This window comes from Thermobia domestica, chromosome 4, assembly GCF_964235325.1.
Source record: "Thermobia domestica chromosome 4, izTheDome1.hap1.1, whole genome shotgun sequence".
NCBI classification, from domain to species: domain Eukaryota; kingdom Metazoa; phylum Arthropoda; class Insecta; order Zygentoma; family Lepismatidae; genus Thermobia; species Thermobia domestica.
In genome coordinates this window covers 8,150,407-8,169,783 of record NC_137457.1, presented here as the reverse complement: position 1 = coordinate 8,169,783, position 19,377 = coordinate 8,150,407, and the positions used below count along the sequence as shown (strand labels likewise).

Here is a 19,377-nt window from a genome sequence, read left to right as displayed (position 1 = left end):
AAGAAAAGTTTTTCTAAAAATTTTAGGTTGTAGTAGTAATTATGCTGTAAATTCACTTTTATACTATATTAACATAATAATAAAGTTTAAGTATTATAGTTGCAAAGTAATATAAAATGTTACCAGTAATACATACAGAAGCAATGCCCGTCTTCTCTGTCAAATTCGCAACCGTAACCTGAAATCATAGATTACATTACTTTCAATAGATAAAATTATATAAATGTTTAATATATTTGTACTATTAATATATTTGTAAGTGTCGTTTCTCGTATGAATTTTGGTTCTTTAACAAAAATTTCCGTAGTATAATATATATTTAACGAAAACATTTTAACTATGAGGTTGTAATTCTGCTAACAAACATACTCTTTAATTAGGAGTGACATTATTTACAGTGTCCTAATTCTTCCAATCATCTCATAATATTTCAGTGTAGTTCGAACAGCTAAGTTATTATTTTATCTTCAATCGAATTTAAAAATAACGATACAAATACAGGATTTCAAGGATTCTACTAAAATACTTATGAGTAACTTTAATTATAAGCATACGATCTTTTGAGCCAATAGTTTGCTTCCCGCTTTACGTTCGACTTGTGTTCACACAGCGTAGTTGTAACTCTAATTTTATGAAAGTCAGCCAATTGTAGTTTGTTAGATAGGACAGTATAAAAGTTTACATTTGAACAGTTTTAAACGCCGAATGTAATTTTAGTTACTTTGAGAAAGTACTTTTTGATGTACAGATATGTTTAAGTACTTATAATCAATATATCGATATATTATTAAGATTAGTAGACAAATATTATTTATCTTATTACAGGCACGGATTTTAGAAGACTTATTTTATCGTTGAATTCAGTAAAATATCAACGACGAACAATTCATAGCATCTCTAGTTTTGTACGTTTTCAAAATCCCCAACAATATTGGCGTCAGGCTACGTGAAAGTGTACGAAGTACCCCTCACCACCCTTTAATGTTTGAGAGAGCATGATATATGATACTTTACATGAGACTATGCATGTTGTTGATATCTGATGAAGCCACCTAGTCGCAGGATGTAAGAAGACTAATGTGGGTAAAGCAATATTCAAGTTGTGAATATTTTAGTGAGTATTTCCTTAAAATTTGGGACTAATTAACCTAATAGATAGATCTGTTACACACATTTTCTGTATGCTCGTAGGACTTGCATCAACTTCATTACTAAATTTACGTTTGCATCAAGAAAATTGTGTATGCTGAATGTGTAACATTAACAACACCAACATGTTCAGCGGACTTTCCTATATTTGAACAAAGGCTAATATATGCCAGTGAATGACGTGACGTAACATCGATATTTAGAAGATTTAATGCGCCACTTGCAGTTCAATATGATAATTACTATTATGCACATATTTGTGTACAATTGAAGTTTATTGTGTGCTGTCATTGTGAACTTGCTTCCAAATGAATACGAATTGCAGTGTGGATTTCCACCTATTTCCACAACCGATCTCCAATATATCTCATCCTCGCTCTGACACTACTTTTTTCATTAAATTGCCCAAATGTGCTATCGTACCTGGACTGCTGAATGCTTCCCTATGTTCAGTTGGTAACACTGGTTGCATGTTGCTCGCCGCTCGACAGCTTTACCTTTCTTATATGGTTTGCTAACAAAGAAAATTGGACAGGATTTTTAAAATTCCTATATTGATAATATGCCAAATCATTTTTTCAGGTTCAAAGTTAGTTATTACTGCATTCGGAAATCCGTTTTCGTGCGTTTGTTAAAATTCCATTTTCATGTATTTTCGATATGTGTGTCCGTCGCAACAGTACCTAACACGTTTCTTTGTTTTTCAAGTATGATTTTTTTTGTATCCACACTTTCCTGTAGGGATTCTCGTTTAGAAGTAATTGCTCATTTTATCTTCATGAAGTTGGATTTGGAAGTTTTGGCTTTGTCTCTTTACTTCTTGATTCGACGGAGATATTCATTATTCTCTTACGAAGATATTCTGTTTGTCGATATTCATTATTTTGTTAATTTTTCGCTGAAATTAGAAGTTCGTTTTCCAAACAAATAATCAAAGAACTAGATAATAACTTCGTATGCCTTGAACATCTTATGGAAGTCCAAGGTAAATCCCTGTTATAAACACTGATTAAACTGGATGTCATGTAGACCTTGTTGTGAATTGAAGAGAGCAATGTGCTATATCAAACTCAAGCGAGTTGTTGGTATATTTTGTCAAAGGAATCTTGAAAACTGTATCGATTAAAACTATGCTTTTATTTAATTTCATTGGATGTTTGAAGTTAAATAAAATACATCTTCTCAAGTTCGTTGCTTCAAGACACTTTTTCCTTTGTAGTTTGTCTGGTTATGGCATTAGGTATATCTCCAGAAAAAGAAGAAATGGACAAATATTCTCAAACAATTTTATATATAAATAGCTCTTATTATTTTTTTTTTAAAACGTAAAGTATAAACCAATAAACTATTAATATTTTTGTTGTTGTTGTTTAGAAATTTTTCACTGATCAATTGAACTTTCATTAACAATATATTTCAATTTTGAAGCTTTAATACTTTTGACATTTAAAACAAAATTCAATTGCAATCAAAATCTTTGAAGAACCTTAAAGGGACAACGTTATTATCAAGCAATTACTTTATATTTCTGAAACGTAAGTAGAATGTTTCATTTATTTACCTCCACTAGCTATCAGATTTAATGTTTGATAAGTGTACAATTTTGATAATATTTTAATACAAGATAATCGTATTGAGGAACTGAGTTATTTTAATTTCATTAACTTAATTACTACAACTGTGCCATCATCTATTAATCTAAAAGGAGGCAAAGTTCATAGCAACTCAAAGTCATATTTGAGATATGCATTAGTGTTATTATTTAAATCATAAGGATTGATTTCATGAAGCTCTAGTCATAAAATAACGACATATTTTAAGTTCTGGAAACATCGAAACTTTTTAAAAATAGTCAGTGTTAAAGAGTCGGGAAAAATCCATTTTCTTTCCCTAGAATTTAAAACATAAGATAAATAATATTCTTAAACTTTTAAGAAGAAATAAAGGAATTGAAATGTCTACTATTATTATTTAATTAGCAGATGAAGTATATTATAGGCTGCCTTCGTGTATTTCAGTTGTGAAAATTTTTAAATGGTATTATTTCTATTTAAAATATAACAATTTAGGAATAAAATGTTACTTTGAAAATAATCATCTGGTATACCTAAAAAATGTATTATTGAAGAATTACGCTGTTAAACTATTTTATGTCATATAGTTATAAATATTCTTACATGTACAATTTCCATACTTTTCTTGTTGTCTTATAGCACTGCAAGCTGAAAAATAAAGAAGTATAAAATACCTTGATGATAGGTTATTACTGTTTCACATTATCAGTGATCCTAAAATAAAATTTTGAAAGTATGTTCAATTCCGAAATATAGTGATGTACATTGCCAATCTTTAACTTTGTTAAGCAAAGAAAAAATTACGAATCAATATTGTATTATATAGCCTTACACAACTCATAATTATTGATTGCATAGTTAAGTACACTTGGTAGTTAGTGTAATTTTCGAAATTGCATATATACCTCTATGAATGGAAACAGAATAAGATTAGGATTACCCTTACTAAATATTTAATTATCAACAGCGCCACATTGTTGAAGGAAACGGTAGTACGAAGTGGTGGCTGAATGTCACACGTAACACCAGTTCGTGATATGTCATAGTTGTGGTCGACTATTAACTACAGTGTATAGATAGTATTTGAAGAATCGCTGACAAGTCACCAAAGTTTAGTAATACGTAGTCACCTGCCGATGCACATAAATGAGAAAATACTTTTGGATAAATTTCGTGTCCGACCTACTTCATTATTGTCTGGACGTATCAGTATTTGTTCTCAATTTTTGGAGAGGAAACACACTATAAATTATGAAATTTTGAAAATTGACTGAACTAAAATGGTTATAATGTAGTATAACCATTAAACATAGCTATTAAACTTTAAGTGTACCACCCTCTTCCCTTGTCTGGGTAAAATGACAATGAAATTCTATTTTGTAGCCCTCTGTCGTTTTTTACTCTCTAAAATGATGCTTTGATTCATCATTTGCTAGTACATCAATTTTTTCCATTCATCGACCATGTGCACCGAAGTACAAAACTGGAATTATTTTTGTACTTTGATACACCACTTAACATTTTGAATTGTTGAAAATGAAAGTCAAGTTTCTAGCTTCCAAGAACTAAACGGTTTAGCCTTTAAATTTTAACGGTCTACTGCACTCCCAAATTAATACACATAATATTTTGGAATGATTGCCTTATTATTAAATTTATAACCACCACCAGGTTATAGAATTATTGTTTTGTTAACTGCAATGCAAATACGTTCTTTCTTCGGTGGGAATTGCTTCTTTCCCTTGAATTAAGTGTTTTCTTTAATCATTTATGGAAATACTAGCAGACCAGATGTTCGTACAATAGAGCGACGCCAGCCTCATCGCTTTTTCAACTGTACTTTCTGTACTTTCACACGCCCGAGTTACGGCAATGTCTCGTGCGTCGTGGCCAATGGACTAATATTAACATAAATTCTTCTCCGTATTCTGTTTACATATGTATACAGGTGATTTAACTGAATGGTTTTTTAGAATGAACTGCCAACATTCTTCAGTGAACCATTGCACCTCGTATCTAGAACCTTTGCGCTCGAGGAGTTTGACTCCAGGTTTGGAAGCCGTAACCACGCACGTGCGTCGAGGTTCAAGTATGACTGTGTAAAGGGAAACAAGCTATTATCCGGTGAAGAACGTTTCCTTACGGATAGCCCCAACCAGTGAAGTCCCAGGTTCACATGCCTTGTGCGTTTAAGTTATAAACGCGCCCTCCAATATCAGCGTTCCACTTCCGAATATATCATTTCGCTCAATTCTCATGTCGATTCTTTCAGGATTGTCTGGAGTAGCAACCAGGTTACTACGTGGGATTATCCCGGTAACACTTCCCCATTGCTAATTTCCCCCAAGTGAGTCAATGGTGTGAGAAAAGCATTTATAGTGAAATCTCAATTATAATTTCCTATATATAAATCAAAGTGATAAACAGCTACAATATAGTGAGAAGTAAATAGCGATTGGGATAATCGAAATATATATATATATATATATATATATATATATATATATATATATATATACATAGTGTTGTGATCATTGCTATTAGCTTTTCTTCTTTATACTATTCTAAAAAAATATGTATAGTGTCATATAACCTAGTGTGTTTTCATTGTGTGAGTAATTGATATTTGTGTGCGTTATGGTCTGGATGACAGTCTGATCGTCCGTGACTTTTTCAAGACGAGACATCCTAACCTCTCGACGCCAAATGCTCATCTCATCATTGAGACCGACGAGCGATTTAAAAACAATTTGTAATCCATTCTTGGAGAGGTCCTTCAACGTCCTACCCAGGTAAGTCCAGGTCTCAGGGGAATATTTATTTCTAGGACAACGAACCACAAACAGTGACACTCGGCGATTACAAATAAATGCCAGCCCGAATCGAGACCCAAGGCTATTACAAATAAATTACCGCCCGAACTGAGACTATTCTAGGCGGTTATAAATAAATGGCCGCCCGAACAGACTCGAATCGATTACAAGTTATTACTTTGGAACTTTAAGTTTAATGTTATTTAATTTATTGTCTTACATTCAATGTTAAGATAAAGAATCGGCAGAATCGAAGTTTAATACTTTTCCAAGAATGTCATTTTCCTTGTACTTTATCATCTAAGTCTTTAATAAAATACATAAGCTTAAATCTAGTTATTTATGTTTGTATTTTGGATACATTAATACATTTAATTTCACAGAAAGATATGCACCATACCACTAATACGCTCAGGCATATGTAGAATATTTGCATGGAGAGCATTCCTGTAGGCTTGACTTTCGAAAACACGAAATTTTTGGATGTGATGTCATATTACACATATCACACTTGCATACGTGTATGAGGGCACAGTATTATGTCAAAAACCTTCAAATTAACTGTTTAAATTAAAATAGCGTCATAAGTTATTATTTGAAAACAAAAAGAATCGGGTAACATTTCTGTCAAAAATGTGTCAGTGTAAGGATTATTCAATGTTAAATTAAAAAATCGATGTTTTTTACATAAGTCTTATTAGGATTCGATCTCTCCATTTCAAACTAACTTTCTATAGGATTTCCAACAACAATTCCCATTTCACACTGTGAAATGTATTTTCTAAATCAATAAATATGATATACCCCTCTTTTCTTCTTCTATAAACCTTTTACCGATCACTCTTAAAGATCCAATGGCATCTTTTGTGCTCTTGCTTCTCCTGAAACCAAATTCTTTCTCCTCAACTTTTGAATTCGTTCTTCCATTCAACATTCTGTACAAAATCAGAGACATTTTTTGCATGAGATAAGAAACTAATAGTTCTATAAGCGACATATCTCTTTAAATTTGATTCCTTATCCACTGGCATCATGATCGTACTTAGGAAGTCTTCTGGCAACTCTCCTGCGTCATATGTTCCATTATGCAGTCGAAACAATTGTTTATTGTTGCTGTTCCCATATTTTTAATGAATTCGATTAGGATACTATCTATCACGATTGTCTTTTTATTTGCCTATAGCCTTTGCAAACTCACCCCCGAAGAATTCAAATTTCTTTATTATACTCGCACACTTCATTTTCTACTTCAACATATGTTCTACACTGTCTATGCCTCCTCTCATATAAGACCTCAACATATTATTTCCATCTTCCTAAGAATTCCCTTCTCTCGTTGACTACTTTCCCATTATACAGAAGTAATTTTTTTCCACTAAATTTTTAAAGAGTACATCATGACGTCAGTTTCCGATACAAATTATGGACCAATGTGCCTATTTGTAGTCAGGCATGAGACGCAAATGACTCATTCTAAAGTATAAATTCCAAATCTACCGAATTTGAATACTTGGTAATTTTTATATAGATCATTTCCCTTATAATCGATGTCAAAGTTTTAAGATGTGTCTATATGTATTTTCCATGAAAATTTGGGAAAAGGAAGAAATGTAACAATTACAAAATGTCAACATGCCTTAACTATCATACCTATAAATGTTTCGATATTTTGGTATTTCATTTCTTGCACAAGACACACTTATTTTTGACTAATTAGCAATGTATTTTAAAATATCATTACACTGTTCTTGAAACCAAAAAAGGATGAAATACATTTCGATTAGTACTTGCAGGTTAAAGAACAAATGCTCGTTTCTGAATACATACCTTACTGATTGCACAATACAAGTGTAATCTATACATCAATGTACACAAGAGTATCTCAAAGAATTTGCGCAGAAACACCAGCCTAATTAATGGAGCAAAAATATGGGGAATAACGTTCAGTACGTTGCCTTTGGATATATGGAAATACGTTGACCTAAGTGGAGTCAAAACGTGCCATATCAGACCCATCACAAATATGTGCAACTGTACTCGAGAAGGTTTCTCTGTAACCTCATTAAAAGCCTAGTGCAAATGTGCATATGTTCAAAACGTGTATTATAATTCTTTACAGGATATCGTTTCACATCTGCATATATAATCATGTGAAATCATAGATTATAATGTAACGAACATTTTCAAAAATGTGTAGATTCTATGGAAGGGTGTAAAATTTTGCACACACGATTATATACATTATAAGATATTCAGATAATTTCTATAATAGTATGAAATTCTATGAATTTCGTACTGCTTTCATGCAGTGCATTTAACAAGTTGAGAATCCAAATTATTATACCATCATGTATAATTACTCAAACATGTGTTCTTAGTCTGAATAAATACAAAGCAGAATTTGTTACAGTATTTTCATTTACATATCTTATTTTACTTGAAAAGCAGCTTTTCAGTTGCTTGCATTGCTCATAATATTAACACACATATAATAATAATACACTGGGAGGAAATTTGACCTATGGCATCAACAATTAATACTTTTGTGTAGTCTAGTACCAAGTTTAAAATGTAACATTAGACAAGGTCTTTCAAACAATACAGTGTTTTATTTTTGATAATACTAAGATTTAATACTGCAAATGAGAATTGTGCGAGTTTTAGCATAATATATCGTTTCAGGAAATCAATTTGATATCTCTAAGCGACAAAACAAAATTTAAGCAACTGATGCAATCTGATTATTTATCAATTTTTCTTTTGTTAAGTTGATTTTATGGTGAATTTATTTTTGATGTCTATATTAAATTTAAATACCTTTATAAAACTATCTTCAGTTATGTCCGAGAGGTAATACGTTATATCCTGTGAAGTAAGTGACAGCTTTATTTCATATCTACTTCTGTTTCAAGAATATTGTGAATATCTCGAGATAAATCGTCGTTGCAAACACAAAGCATATTGATAATTTATTAAAAAATGTAACGTTTATGAATTATATTTTATGACATGTAAATAATTCAACGTTCCATTAACGGAAACAAAAGACGTTGTAGATCCATATTATATTTTAGCATATGCTTTTATGTGACTTGAGAATACTAAATGTGTTTTAAATAGAAAGTTTCATATTAGAAACTTATAGAAAAGTAGAAATGTGATTTTCACTTTTGAGATAATATTTATTTATGTTTATTTTTGCTGACAACAAATACGGTTTATGATATTCATTGCTATCACACAAGATTGATTGCACCATTTTCACTTCAATTGAAGGATAAGTTTCTTATTTTTCTTTGTATTTACAAGAAAATATATTCTTTTATTTCTCTCAAAAAATATACAAATGAAAATTTATTAAATTGTTTCCCCTTCTGATATACAATTTTTATGCATAAATATTTGTTTTATATTTTAAACAAATACAAATAAACTGAGTGTTTTATAATACTCACGCAATGCGTCAAATAGAGCTTTCCAATTTTCTTCCTTCTTACGCAATTCGTCAAGTATGTCTGTCTCATTTTCTTCGTTCTTTGGTTGATCCATCATTATATCGTACGAAGGTTGTGATGGAAACTTTGCTAGATTAAGAAATGTAGTAATTACAATATTAGACTACTGAACGACCGAAATTACTTAGCAGTAGTAAGTATAACCCGTAATATTCAAAATAAGAAAACATTTAATAAAGTGATCACAATCAAATCAATAGTGATAATCGTCATAACTTTTCTCTTACAATTGAATACAAATACTTTTTAAAATTTCCGCAAATGCCTCTTTATGTTATTTGAATGTAAAACACGTTCAGACATTGGAAAATAGGAACCGGGATAATAATTTTCTAATTCAGGGTTGTAAAATTAATTTACAGTACAAATAATCCTATCAAATTTACTAATAAAGGAAGTGTCGGTAGTCAGAAACTGTAATATGGACCTCACACCATGTAGAAGTTACTAGCATTTATGAATCTATCAGGGTTCCACATTGATTTGGAAACAACTGCAGTATCTACGAGGGTAGTAGAAAAGTAAGCGTGTATATCAATTAATGAATAATTAATGTAAATTATTACAAATTCATTATGTTTTTTTTAAGTGTTGCTGAGATGCATATAACTTATGATTGAACGTAGGTCACGAGTTTACATTATTGAATGAGTAACAAAACATGCATAATCTAACGTACTGGCACACACAGTAATTCTATAATCACGCATACATCTAATGTATAAACATATTATGCAAACACTTGAATTGCTAAATTTCATATAGTGGTGTGGTAAAATTGAAACGTTAACACAACAGCTTCAATACTATGCGCTCTGCAAACCTTTAAATATGTCAGCCACAAGAACAAATAGTTTCCTTAACTTAATTCTGAACGTAACGTAATGAAATTCCTAACCCAACAAATTTGAAACTTTTAAAATATCCCCGAAGGGGTACAAAACATCATGCACATAAATTGTTTCTAACACATTCTTTACAAATAAATTTCTACAAACCAGCTTGCTAAGTACAAATGCTACTATCAACAGCAATACGCCAAAGGCTCTCTTTTTTAAGTACATGAACGTCCATAAAATTTTGTAACAAAAATTGATCTTAGCGTACAATTTTCACTCATAAACAAAATTAGAATAAATGTTTTGCAAATGTGATTCTTAACCAGGTGACACGTAATTCGAAAATAGTATCGTGAGATTGATATAAGATCTTTAAAAGACAGTGTTGGCATCGTTAAATAATTTACATGTGAAGATGTTCTAGGTGGAAAGAGAAGGTGCTCATGTAGTCTGTATCACAGGATACACTGTACTGTCTGTCAGAAAAGTAAATGTATATCTGTTTTTTTAGTCTGGCATTCCTGCACTCCAGCCATGGAGCATATGAGAATTAAATCAATCAAATGTTTAGTGAGGGGCAAGAAGAAAAGTCTAATCTTAATAGCATTGCAGAGGGGCACAAGCTCTGATTAAGAATAGTGCATAGTGCAAATAAAGGACGACACCGAAAGAGAAAGCCAGAAACAGCTGCTAAACCTGCTAAACAGAGAAAAAAGGGTAAAAATAGTCGAAGTGGGAACATAAAATAAAAATACAAACAAATACGCCGACAACTAAACGTGTACTAAGCATTAATCTTGGTGTGGTATTTAAGATCCTAGATTACAAGTTCAAAGGATACCAGTTCGAGTCCCCTGCAAGGAGATTTTTTAAATGTTCATTAATAATACATATAGCTCGTGTGAGATCGTAAAAGAGCTCGTAATTAGTCTTTCGTAGCAATTATTATTGGAAATGTTTAGTACTGGTAACACTTCATGCCTTTGCCTAAACTATTGGTTTTATTCTAGTCTTCATTTTAAAAGAGAAATATATCCGAACAAATACCATAATAAGTTCTCTTATTTTGAATGTAAACGCCATTTGCAATTAGTAAAGATTAAAAATTATACATTCCGACGTAGCTGTAAAACGTAAAAGAATTGAAGTGAAGGCATTCGAACCCATACTCAAGGTCATTAGAAATAGCCCTAAACCTCTCGACTACAATTTCTACGTTGAGTACTGGGAGATTTGTATTTAAATTAGGCTGGTCAATACGTTTTGCAAAGAGTCCGGTTTAGCTCTGACGCAACACAGGTGCGAGAAGGGAGAAGGTGTGTAAAAGAGAGAAGTAATCAGTACAAGATAACAATAAATAGAGAAAAGAAAGAGAAACAAATACATGATAAAGAAATATCAAGAAAGACATGAAGAGAGAAAGACGAATGAAGACATGTACCCTATATTCACATTATGGTAAAGAATGCACAGTGTTTACTTAGATTTTTGTCAGTGATTGCAAAGTATCCATAAGAAAAAAAAATCCGTATAAACTTGATATAATGGGATCAATATAGAAATTGAATAAGCCATATTTTACTCAGCGTAGAAATCGTAGTGAAGATATTTAAGGCATGCGGTTATTGTATTCTTAATGACCATGAGCATGGGTTCGAATTCCACTACTTCCCTTTTTTACGTTTTGCAGGTACGTCGGAACGTTCAATTTTTGTTCTTTACTGATTGCGAATGGCGTTTACATTCAAAATCAGATTAATTACGGTGGTATTTGTTTGGTTATTCTTCTCTTTTGAAATGAAGACAAGAATAAAAGCAATACGCGAAGATAAAATGTGTTATCAGTACTGAACATTAACAATAATAATTCCTACGAAACACTAAAACGAACAGCTGCGCTCTTTACGACAGGACTTGCAGTTGTGGCAAAACTATGATAAGAATCACTGTATTCAATAGTCTCCAACAGACTCGAACCAAAGTCCAGTCGCACAAAGACGTAAGTAGTTCGTTGAAGTTAATATTATATAGTGAAGTTGAATATTTTTTATTATTATTATTATTATTAGCGCACTTTTGAATCTGCACGGCGAAATTACTGCATAATATGTTAGTATTTCTGTAATATTCCAGTATTACATGTTATTTAGTTTAATAGTAGGTAGTAATTTGTCTCCAGGTCATCGAATAAATGAGTTTCGGCAGGTACTTTGGTAGGAAATATCTTTACAGGAAGAACATTACCAGTTCGTTCCAAACATCAGAGCTGAACTTTGTAATATTTGGTTTATGACTTCCTGAGGGAAATAGTGTAAGAGTAATGTGCTGGACTTGTGAATAATACAGGTAATCAACATAGGTTCAAGTCCTTTTCAACTCAAATATTTTTTATAAAGCGGTCGTGAAGAATCGTATCGTGACTTATCATACTAAACGAGTAATCCTTAAGATCACGGAGATAATTGACTAATATTGGATGGGAAAATACAAACAACATCTACAGGAATCACCAGTGCCGTTCAGGAATTACCACTAATCTGAAGTATCCTCTTGTCATGTTATTGGTCTTAGAAACAATCAATACACCATTTGATGAAAACACATCTTCGGTGAGTAATCTCTGGGGTATCGGTATCATCAGGGCGGATCTTAATTTTTTCTAGGCCCGCTAACTCACTTATGGATACGTATACACATTTAATTGATTAATGATAGTAGGATATAAATTTTACAGCAATGGTTGATGCTATTTTTTAAAATAATTATCTACCATTAATGGAAATACTGGAAAATGTATTTACTCGTTATCGTCTCATTTAGCGTTTAATTATTTTTTTTGAATTTTTGGAAACAGCTGTCCCTACCCTCTAAAGCCGCCACTAGGTGTCCAACTCGAAAACCTCGGTTCGATTCCATACCAGGTAGCATCTTTTTCCGCATAAAATAATGGCTGCATGGAAGGTGAATGGTCAATTTCCTTTGCTCAAAGTTATTCATCAAGAGATGAGATGCAAGAATCATGTACATATTAACCGAGAGAAATTCATTTTCCGGAAGCGGAAATTTCACTTTCCAAATTTCAGAAAATTATGGAATTCGGTAAAAATTAGGAAATTGAGAAAATTTCCGGAATTTGGAAAGAATCCGAAATTTAAAAATTCTGAAATTCGGAAAAATTCCGGATTTTTACCGGATTCCGGAATGTTTAAAGAATCAGAAATTTCTAAATTTCGGATTTCTTCCGAATTCCGGATTTTTTCCAAAATCGGATTTTCCCAAATTCCGGAATCTTACGAATTCCGGAATTTGTCCTGTTTTACTTTTAGGAGTCCGAAAAGTTAAGTTTCCGGATTTGGCCAACCTTTCAGAATTGGCCAACCTAGACTAAACTAATAGCTGTCTGCAAACAAACAAGTAATACAATGCATTTTCTATCCTGCAATGTATTAAAATCCGACAGCAGTTTCATTATGTAATCACGAATTGCATGTATCTAGCTACTGGAAAGGGAGGTATGAAGAATTATATTGCTTCTTATCTTTTTAGTGAATATACAAAGCTGGAAATCACTGAATGTCTAAACGGCTCTCGTTAAATCCAAGTTGTAGTACTCACAGTTACATCCGTTTGTGTCTATATGATGGAGTTAGTAAAACTTTCTATATTAGGGTGAAGTGTTTTGCATTTTTGTTGGAAATTTGATGACGACTAGTGCGAAAAAGGTGCCATTAGTGGCACTGACCTTACTGGTTTTTTTTATGTTTCTGGACAACCATTTACTCTGCCTCAACGGACTTAGCTTTTAAGTGTTTGGTTAGGCTACTTGTGATCATTTTTAGAGTTACCTGATGGCTATAATACAATTATTTTATTAAAAGATACTTGTAGCGATGTCAGTAAATAATTTTAAAATGTTTATGAGTCAAAGTACAGCCATATTTGCTCAGTGGTTGGAATTAATGTCCAGATATTGTTTGAATGCTACGTTAACAATGATTATAGGCATAGCTCTTGATATCACCCGATTTTTTTGGCAACTCTTCGCTTGTTATGTACATCGGCAGCAAATGCTATCTAGCGGCAGGTTAAATAACTTCGTGGTTGCTTACTTTGGCCACGCTCTTCGAGCGTCGTCGCGAATTCCGGCTCTGTCCGGCTCTCACGCTCGCCTCGTTGTCTCCAGAACCTACGCCGACATTTCTATAATATTCTTGCTCGAAGTTCAACGGTGGTATAAATATTACGCACTTCGGCAAACCAATCCAACATTCCAGTTTATTACAGCTTAAGCTTTAAAGGTATCAGTTCGCTACTGTTTCCGTTAAGACAGAAAGTTTGTGATTGCACCTAAAGTTAAAGTCTTCTTAGTGCGATACTGTTCTGAGATATTTTGTACACCTTGGTTTTCAAGTTCGGAAGCAATGGAAAGAAGATGAAGAAAACGCCTCATAGCAGACCAACGCGGGAAAGTGTGAAACGAGGCTTATTTGGTACTCCAAGTGAAATGAGTGAAGTGCAGTTACCCATGTGCGCTGACGTTATGCGATATTATCATTCCGAAGGGGTTTAAATGGCGACGAAAGTGTAATTAAATTACCAGTGACTGACATTTGTACACTAGTTGGAAATGGAGCTGTACATATTTGGCGTAATGCAAGCATTCCTGTGGTTTCAGAAAAGAGAGTATTAGACATGGTGAAAACATTTTATAATAAGTGTCGCAACAAGGAAAAACATTTCAGTGAACAAGGACAAGAAGCAATACTTCGTGCAGGTTTTGTTGCACACGTGGAAAAGTGTCTTTTTAACATTGCGTCTTGCAAATGTAAAACCGCCGAAGATTGCAACTGTGAGAGTACACGCAAGATTCCAAAACGAGAATTCAAGCTTCTTTTAGACCAGAGAGCATCACGGAAAATGAGCATTGGTAGCATTGACGTCCGAACAAGGAAATCTCTGTCAAAGATGTTTTCGCGTAAAGTGAGCAGATTTATGGGGTAGACAACCAACAAAGTCGCTGTAAATATTGAAGCAAGTCCATCAACTAGTGGGATTAGACACAGGCACAGGTCAAAGATACTGGAGTCCTCAGCGGAATCCAGCAAAACAGTTGAATCGGGAAGCACATCGGGATTTGACTTCGAGGCGAGTCCAAGAACGAAACATATCCTAAAGCGCATCTGTCTTCAAAATACAGCGGAGGCAGCGTTTAGAACTGGAGCTTCAGACTGACAGGTTATTTTGATCGCATCTGACGTACTTCAGGGTGCGAGACTCATAACACCAACAGATCTAAGGTACGAAGAGGAAAAGATAAACTGGGTAAGAAGATCAAGAAAGAAAAGTCTCACCTAGGCCGGTCGATTACAAGTATCTACTTGACGGAAGAAATGATTCAACTCTTATGCAAGAAAATATTAACGGCAAACTACGAAGACGAGAGGTTAAAGAAAAGCATATCACAGTTTCTATCGGAGCCCGGTTCAGAATACTTGGGTCATGCCACACCTAAGTCAATCACTGGCAAGGATATTGCCAATTCTATATTGGAGCTTTTAGAGAAGAACCAGTACGACGTATCAACTCTTGAATCAGTCGGCAGTGATGGTGAAGCCACGAACACAGGACGGAATTACGGCCTGATAAGTCAAATACAAAGATCTCTATAATAATAACTGCAGCATCTTATTTGCCTTCTTCATACCAACGAATTGCCATTTCCATACCTTGTTACCGAATTGGATGGTGGGACGACCGGACCCAACGCTTTTTCCGCCCCATCGGAAAGAAATTAAAGGATAGTGAACGTTCACCGATCGTCCCCTTTACACCCATTCATGTTGAATGGGTGTCTGAAATTAAAAAAACTGATGTTTTAAGCAACGACCAGAATTATCTCTTTGAAATTTGTAAGGCTGTTGCTACAGGAATGTGTACTACCGATCTAGCAAACAGAAAACGAGGACCAACATCACATTCACGATGGCTTACATTGGCCTGTAGGATGCTTCGCCACTACACCAGTACTGATAAACCTAGTTCAAGTTTGTGTCTACTTTGCCAGTACGTTGTTAAAGTATACACTCCCGTCTGATTTTCAATACGGCGAAATCTTTCTTGCAATTGGGCGCCATTTACCTGTTTAGCATGGTTAAGCTATCACGTTTTCTGCCAGAAAATCTACAACTCATAGTTCATTCTGTTCTACAAGCAAACGGGTACTACGCTCATCATGAAAACCTGCTGATAGCAATGACAGCAGAAGAAAATCCGCATATTCGAACGTTAGGCTGGAGAAGGATAAAAAAAAGTGCCGCAACCAGAAGAGTCCGAGATCAAGCCGCCCACGTGATTTCATTGTTCCGAAACTAAACTTTACAGCTGAAAATTACTACGACATGATTAATGGGCCTGAATGTCTAACAGAGTCACCATTCACACGAAAATAACGGATCATTTGAAGAAACATCCGAACTTCAGCTACCCTAACAACATTCCCTTGCCATAGTCAAGCTGTGGAACCTACAGTGAAGCTGGTGTCCGAGGCAGCGTTGAAAAAGTGCGGCCAGAACGCAAGAGATATCTACGTTAGAGCCAAACTGAAGTCTAGAACAAGAATGCCCCGCTTCGAGACCAATAAGAACTACATGACCTACTGTCAAATATCAACGTATGCCTATTGAGTGGGTGGGTGGGTGGAACTCGATATGCAACAACATCCCCGTGGTGAGTTCTGGGTTATTTTGCGTACACAGCAAAATAAGCGAAGAGTTGCACAAAGAAAATCGTCTTATATCAAGGGCTATGCCTATATTCATGGTTAACGTGGCACTCCAGACAAAATCTGGACATCCATTCGAACAACTGAGCTAATATTTATTTATTTATTTAGAAATAAAACAACACATTAGGCTTAATGCCTAATTTTAATACATACATAAACATATATATACATTAATCCCTACAATTAATCAATTCACTTCGAGTGTCAGATACTCGGTAATAATTCCGTTTCTAAATACATATTCTGACATACTGAATATATCTAAAACATCAGTTTTATGACTTAATTCATTGTAGGAGTCACATACTCTTCACAGCGGAGATTTACTGAGAATATTTGTTCGTACCCTTTCACGAAAAAAAAAAATACCAGTATTTCCTGGTCTTGTTCTGACTGTTGGAACGCTCAGATATACTTTCGTGAGTAACCCTGGACAGTTAATATTATTATTAATACTTTATATAAAAATAGTAAATCAAACATCTTTCTTCGGTTCGTCAACGTTAGAAAATTCAAATTCCTTACTAAGTCCACGTAGGGAATCTGTTTGTGATAGAAAGCTGTCTTCTTGTACGTAAGCAGTTTTAGAAATTTAAATTGTATATTTTCTATTGCTTGTAAGTATTTATTTACATTCGGTGTCCAAATAACGCACCATATTCTAATCGGGACCTTGCCTACAAATTATAAAGTTTAACGAATGTCGACACGTTTCTAAACTCTTCACCCATTCTATAGATAAAGACGAGGTTACTGAATGCAGCATTAGAGATAGCATCGATTAGAGAGAAGGTCAATTTTGAATCAAAAATTACTCCTAAATCTTTAACTGAATTTGGTTCACACGGAGATATGACATTAATTATATACGGATAATTGATGGGATTTTCTCAGCGCTTTAATAGCCTGCTCAATCTACTCTAATTCCTTTGTGAAAAGTGTCTAATATACTACATTCCGAATTATTTGTTGTTAGATAATCCGGCGGGTACACTACTACATACTTACTGAAAATAATGCGCGAATGCCTGAGAAATTTCTCTGTTGTTTTAACTCGTTACCATTATATGTTAGAGAATCTGACGAGAGACGCTTGGTTTTACTTTTAATAAAATAAAAGAACTGCCGTGGGTCTTTTTCTACAGTAAATTCAGAATGCAAAATAAATACCTTGTACGCTCTCGAAATTTCTGATTTAATTTCTCTTCGTAGTTTCAGTAACTGTTGACGCTGGTGCAATATTATTTAGCCCCTCTTTCCACTTCTTACAATGGTAAGATTTTTATTTAATTGTTTTGATTAAATCATAGGTAAACCAGCACGGATAAAAGGCATTGACGTGTTTCTTAACAGGGATGCATCGACTGAATACGTTGTAAATCATCTCGTAGAATTTTGATAGAGTACAATCAACATAATCATTTTGTGAAAGGCAATCCCGAGATAATTTTGATAATTCTGTATATAATTTTGCGAAATCAGTCCTTTTAAAGTTGAAACTAGTTACTTTAGGAACTTGCTTTAATTTAGTAATATGATTAAGCGTTAAAGCTACTAGCATTGCTGGGTAATGTCTGTCCTCTCGAACAAGTGGATACTCTTTAGAAACAACTACATCTTTGATATTAGAAAGTACTAGGTCTGATGTACGGCTATTTGTATTTTGTATGTCGTTGAATGATGATAAATTGTATAAGGACATAAAGTTATACACATCTTTACATTTGGTTGTTGAGGACATAATATCAAAACAAGAATTTGTAATTTCTGCAATATTAAAATCTCCGATGCAGAGAATTGTGCTACCTGATGGACAGTTACTCTCGATAAATTGATAAAACTCTTCGTATATTTTTAAATTTGAATCCGCTGGAATATAAATGACACGGACAAATACATCTAAAGAATGTAATACAAATTTAACAAGAACACACTCCAGATTTGTATCGCAGGAACTTTCATAGTACACATTATATTTTTTAAGAATAGCAATTATTACCCCACTCCCTTTACTCTTGTTAAGCAGCTCAAAATTTCTGTCCTAACGGAAGGCACAATATCGATCATCAAATATTTCAGAATCTTAGTAACTAACAGTTAAGGAACTTTCTCTAATGATTACTATATCGTATGTATTCAATACAATATTTGTAAAGAACTCTTGACTTTTTGAACCTCTGCGACCCCAAACACTCTGGTAATACACTGAAAGTTTAATATTGCGATGCTGATTACATGGTACTGTTATATCACAATTTAAAACATCAGTTTTCGTAGTTGAATCTGACCTTGAGCTTTTTACGGTGCTTGTCAAGTTCACATTGTTTGACGCTAGAAATTTATTTTTACTATCATTAGCAGAAAACTGTGTTGTTGTATTTACTAGTTGTAGTTCCTGGAAACCTGTTTCTCACAGATTGAAATTCAAGTTCCGCTTCAATGGGATCTGCTCGGTACGGTTACTCCCTGGGGTAGTGAAGTGGAGAGAACTTCTCTGCACACTGACAACTTCGTCCAAATCTGCCTCAGGCTCTTCGGCGGCAGATGGATTGTTTGGCAAGTTCGAAAGATTTTTTTGCTATTTGTCACTTCCTGTAGTGACAATTTCTTCCCATCGATGCGCGCATGCCGGAATTGCAAATAAGCATAACTTCCTCGTTGTCTAGCTTCGCTAACATACGTTTGAAGGGCTTTGCGTTCTTG

The 19,377-nt window shown here is 33.8% G+C and overlaps 1 protein-coding gene across 1 annotated transcript in view; it reads right to left on the bottom strand.

Moving 5' to 3' along the window:
• The window catches only part of LOC145683623 (uncharacterized), a gene marked incomplete at its 3' end in the record, with an annotated part of 551,164 nt that overhangs the window by 446,622 nt on the left and 85,165 nt on the right, over positions 1-19,377 (bottom strand). Inside the window, 3 exon segments of the mRNA XM_081754960.1 lie at positions 137-178; positions 3,327-3,371; positions 8,992-9,120. Coding sequence (XP_081611086.1) covers positions 137-178; positions 3,327-3,371; positions 8,992-9,120 — 216 coding nt within the window.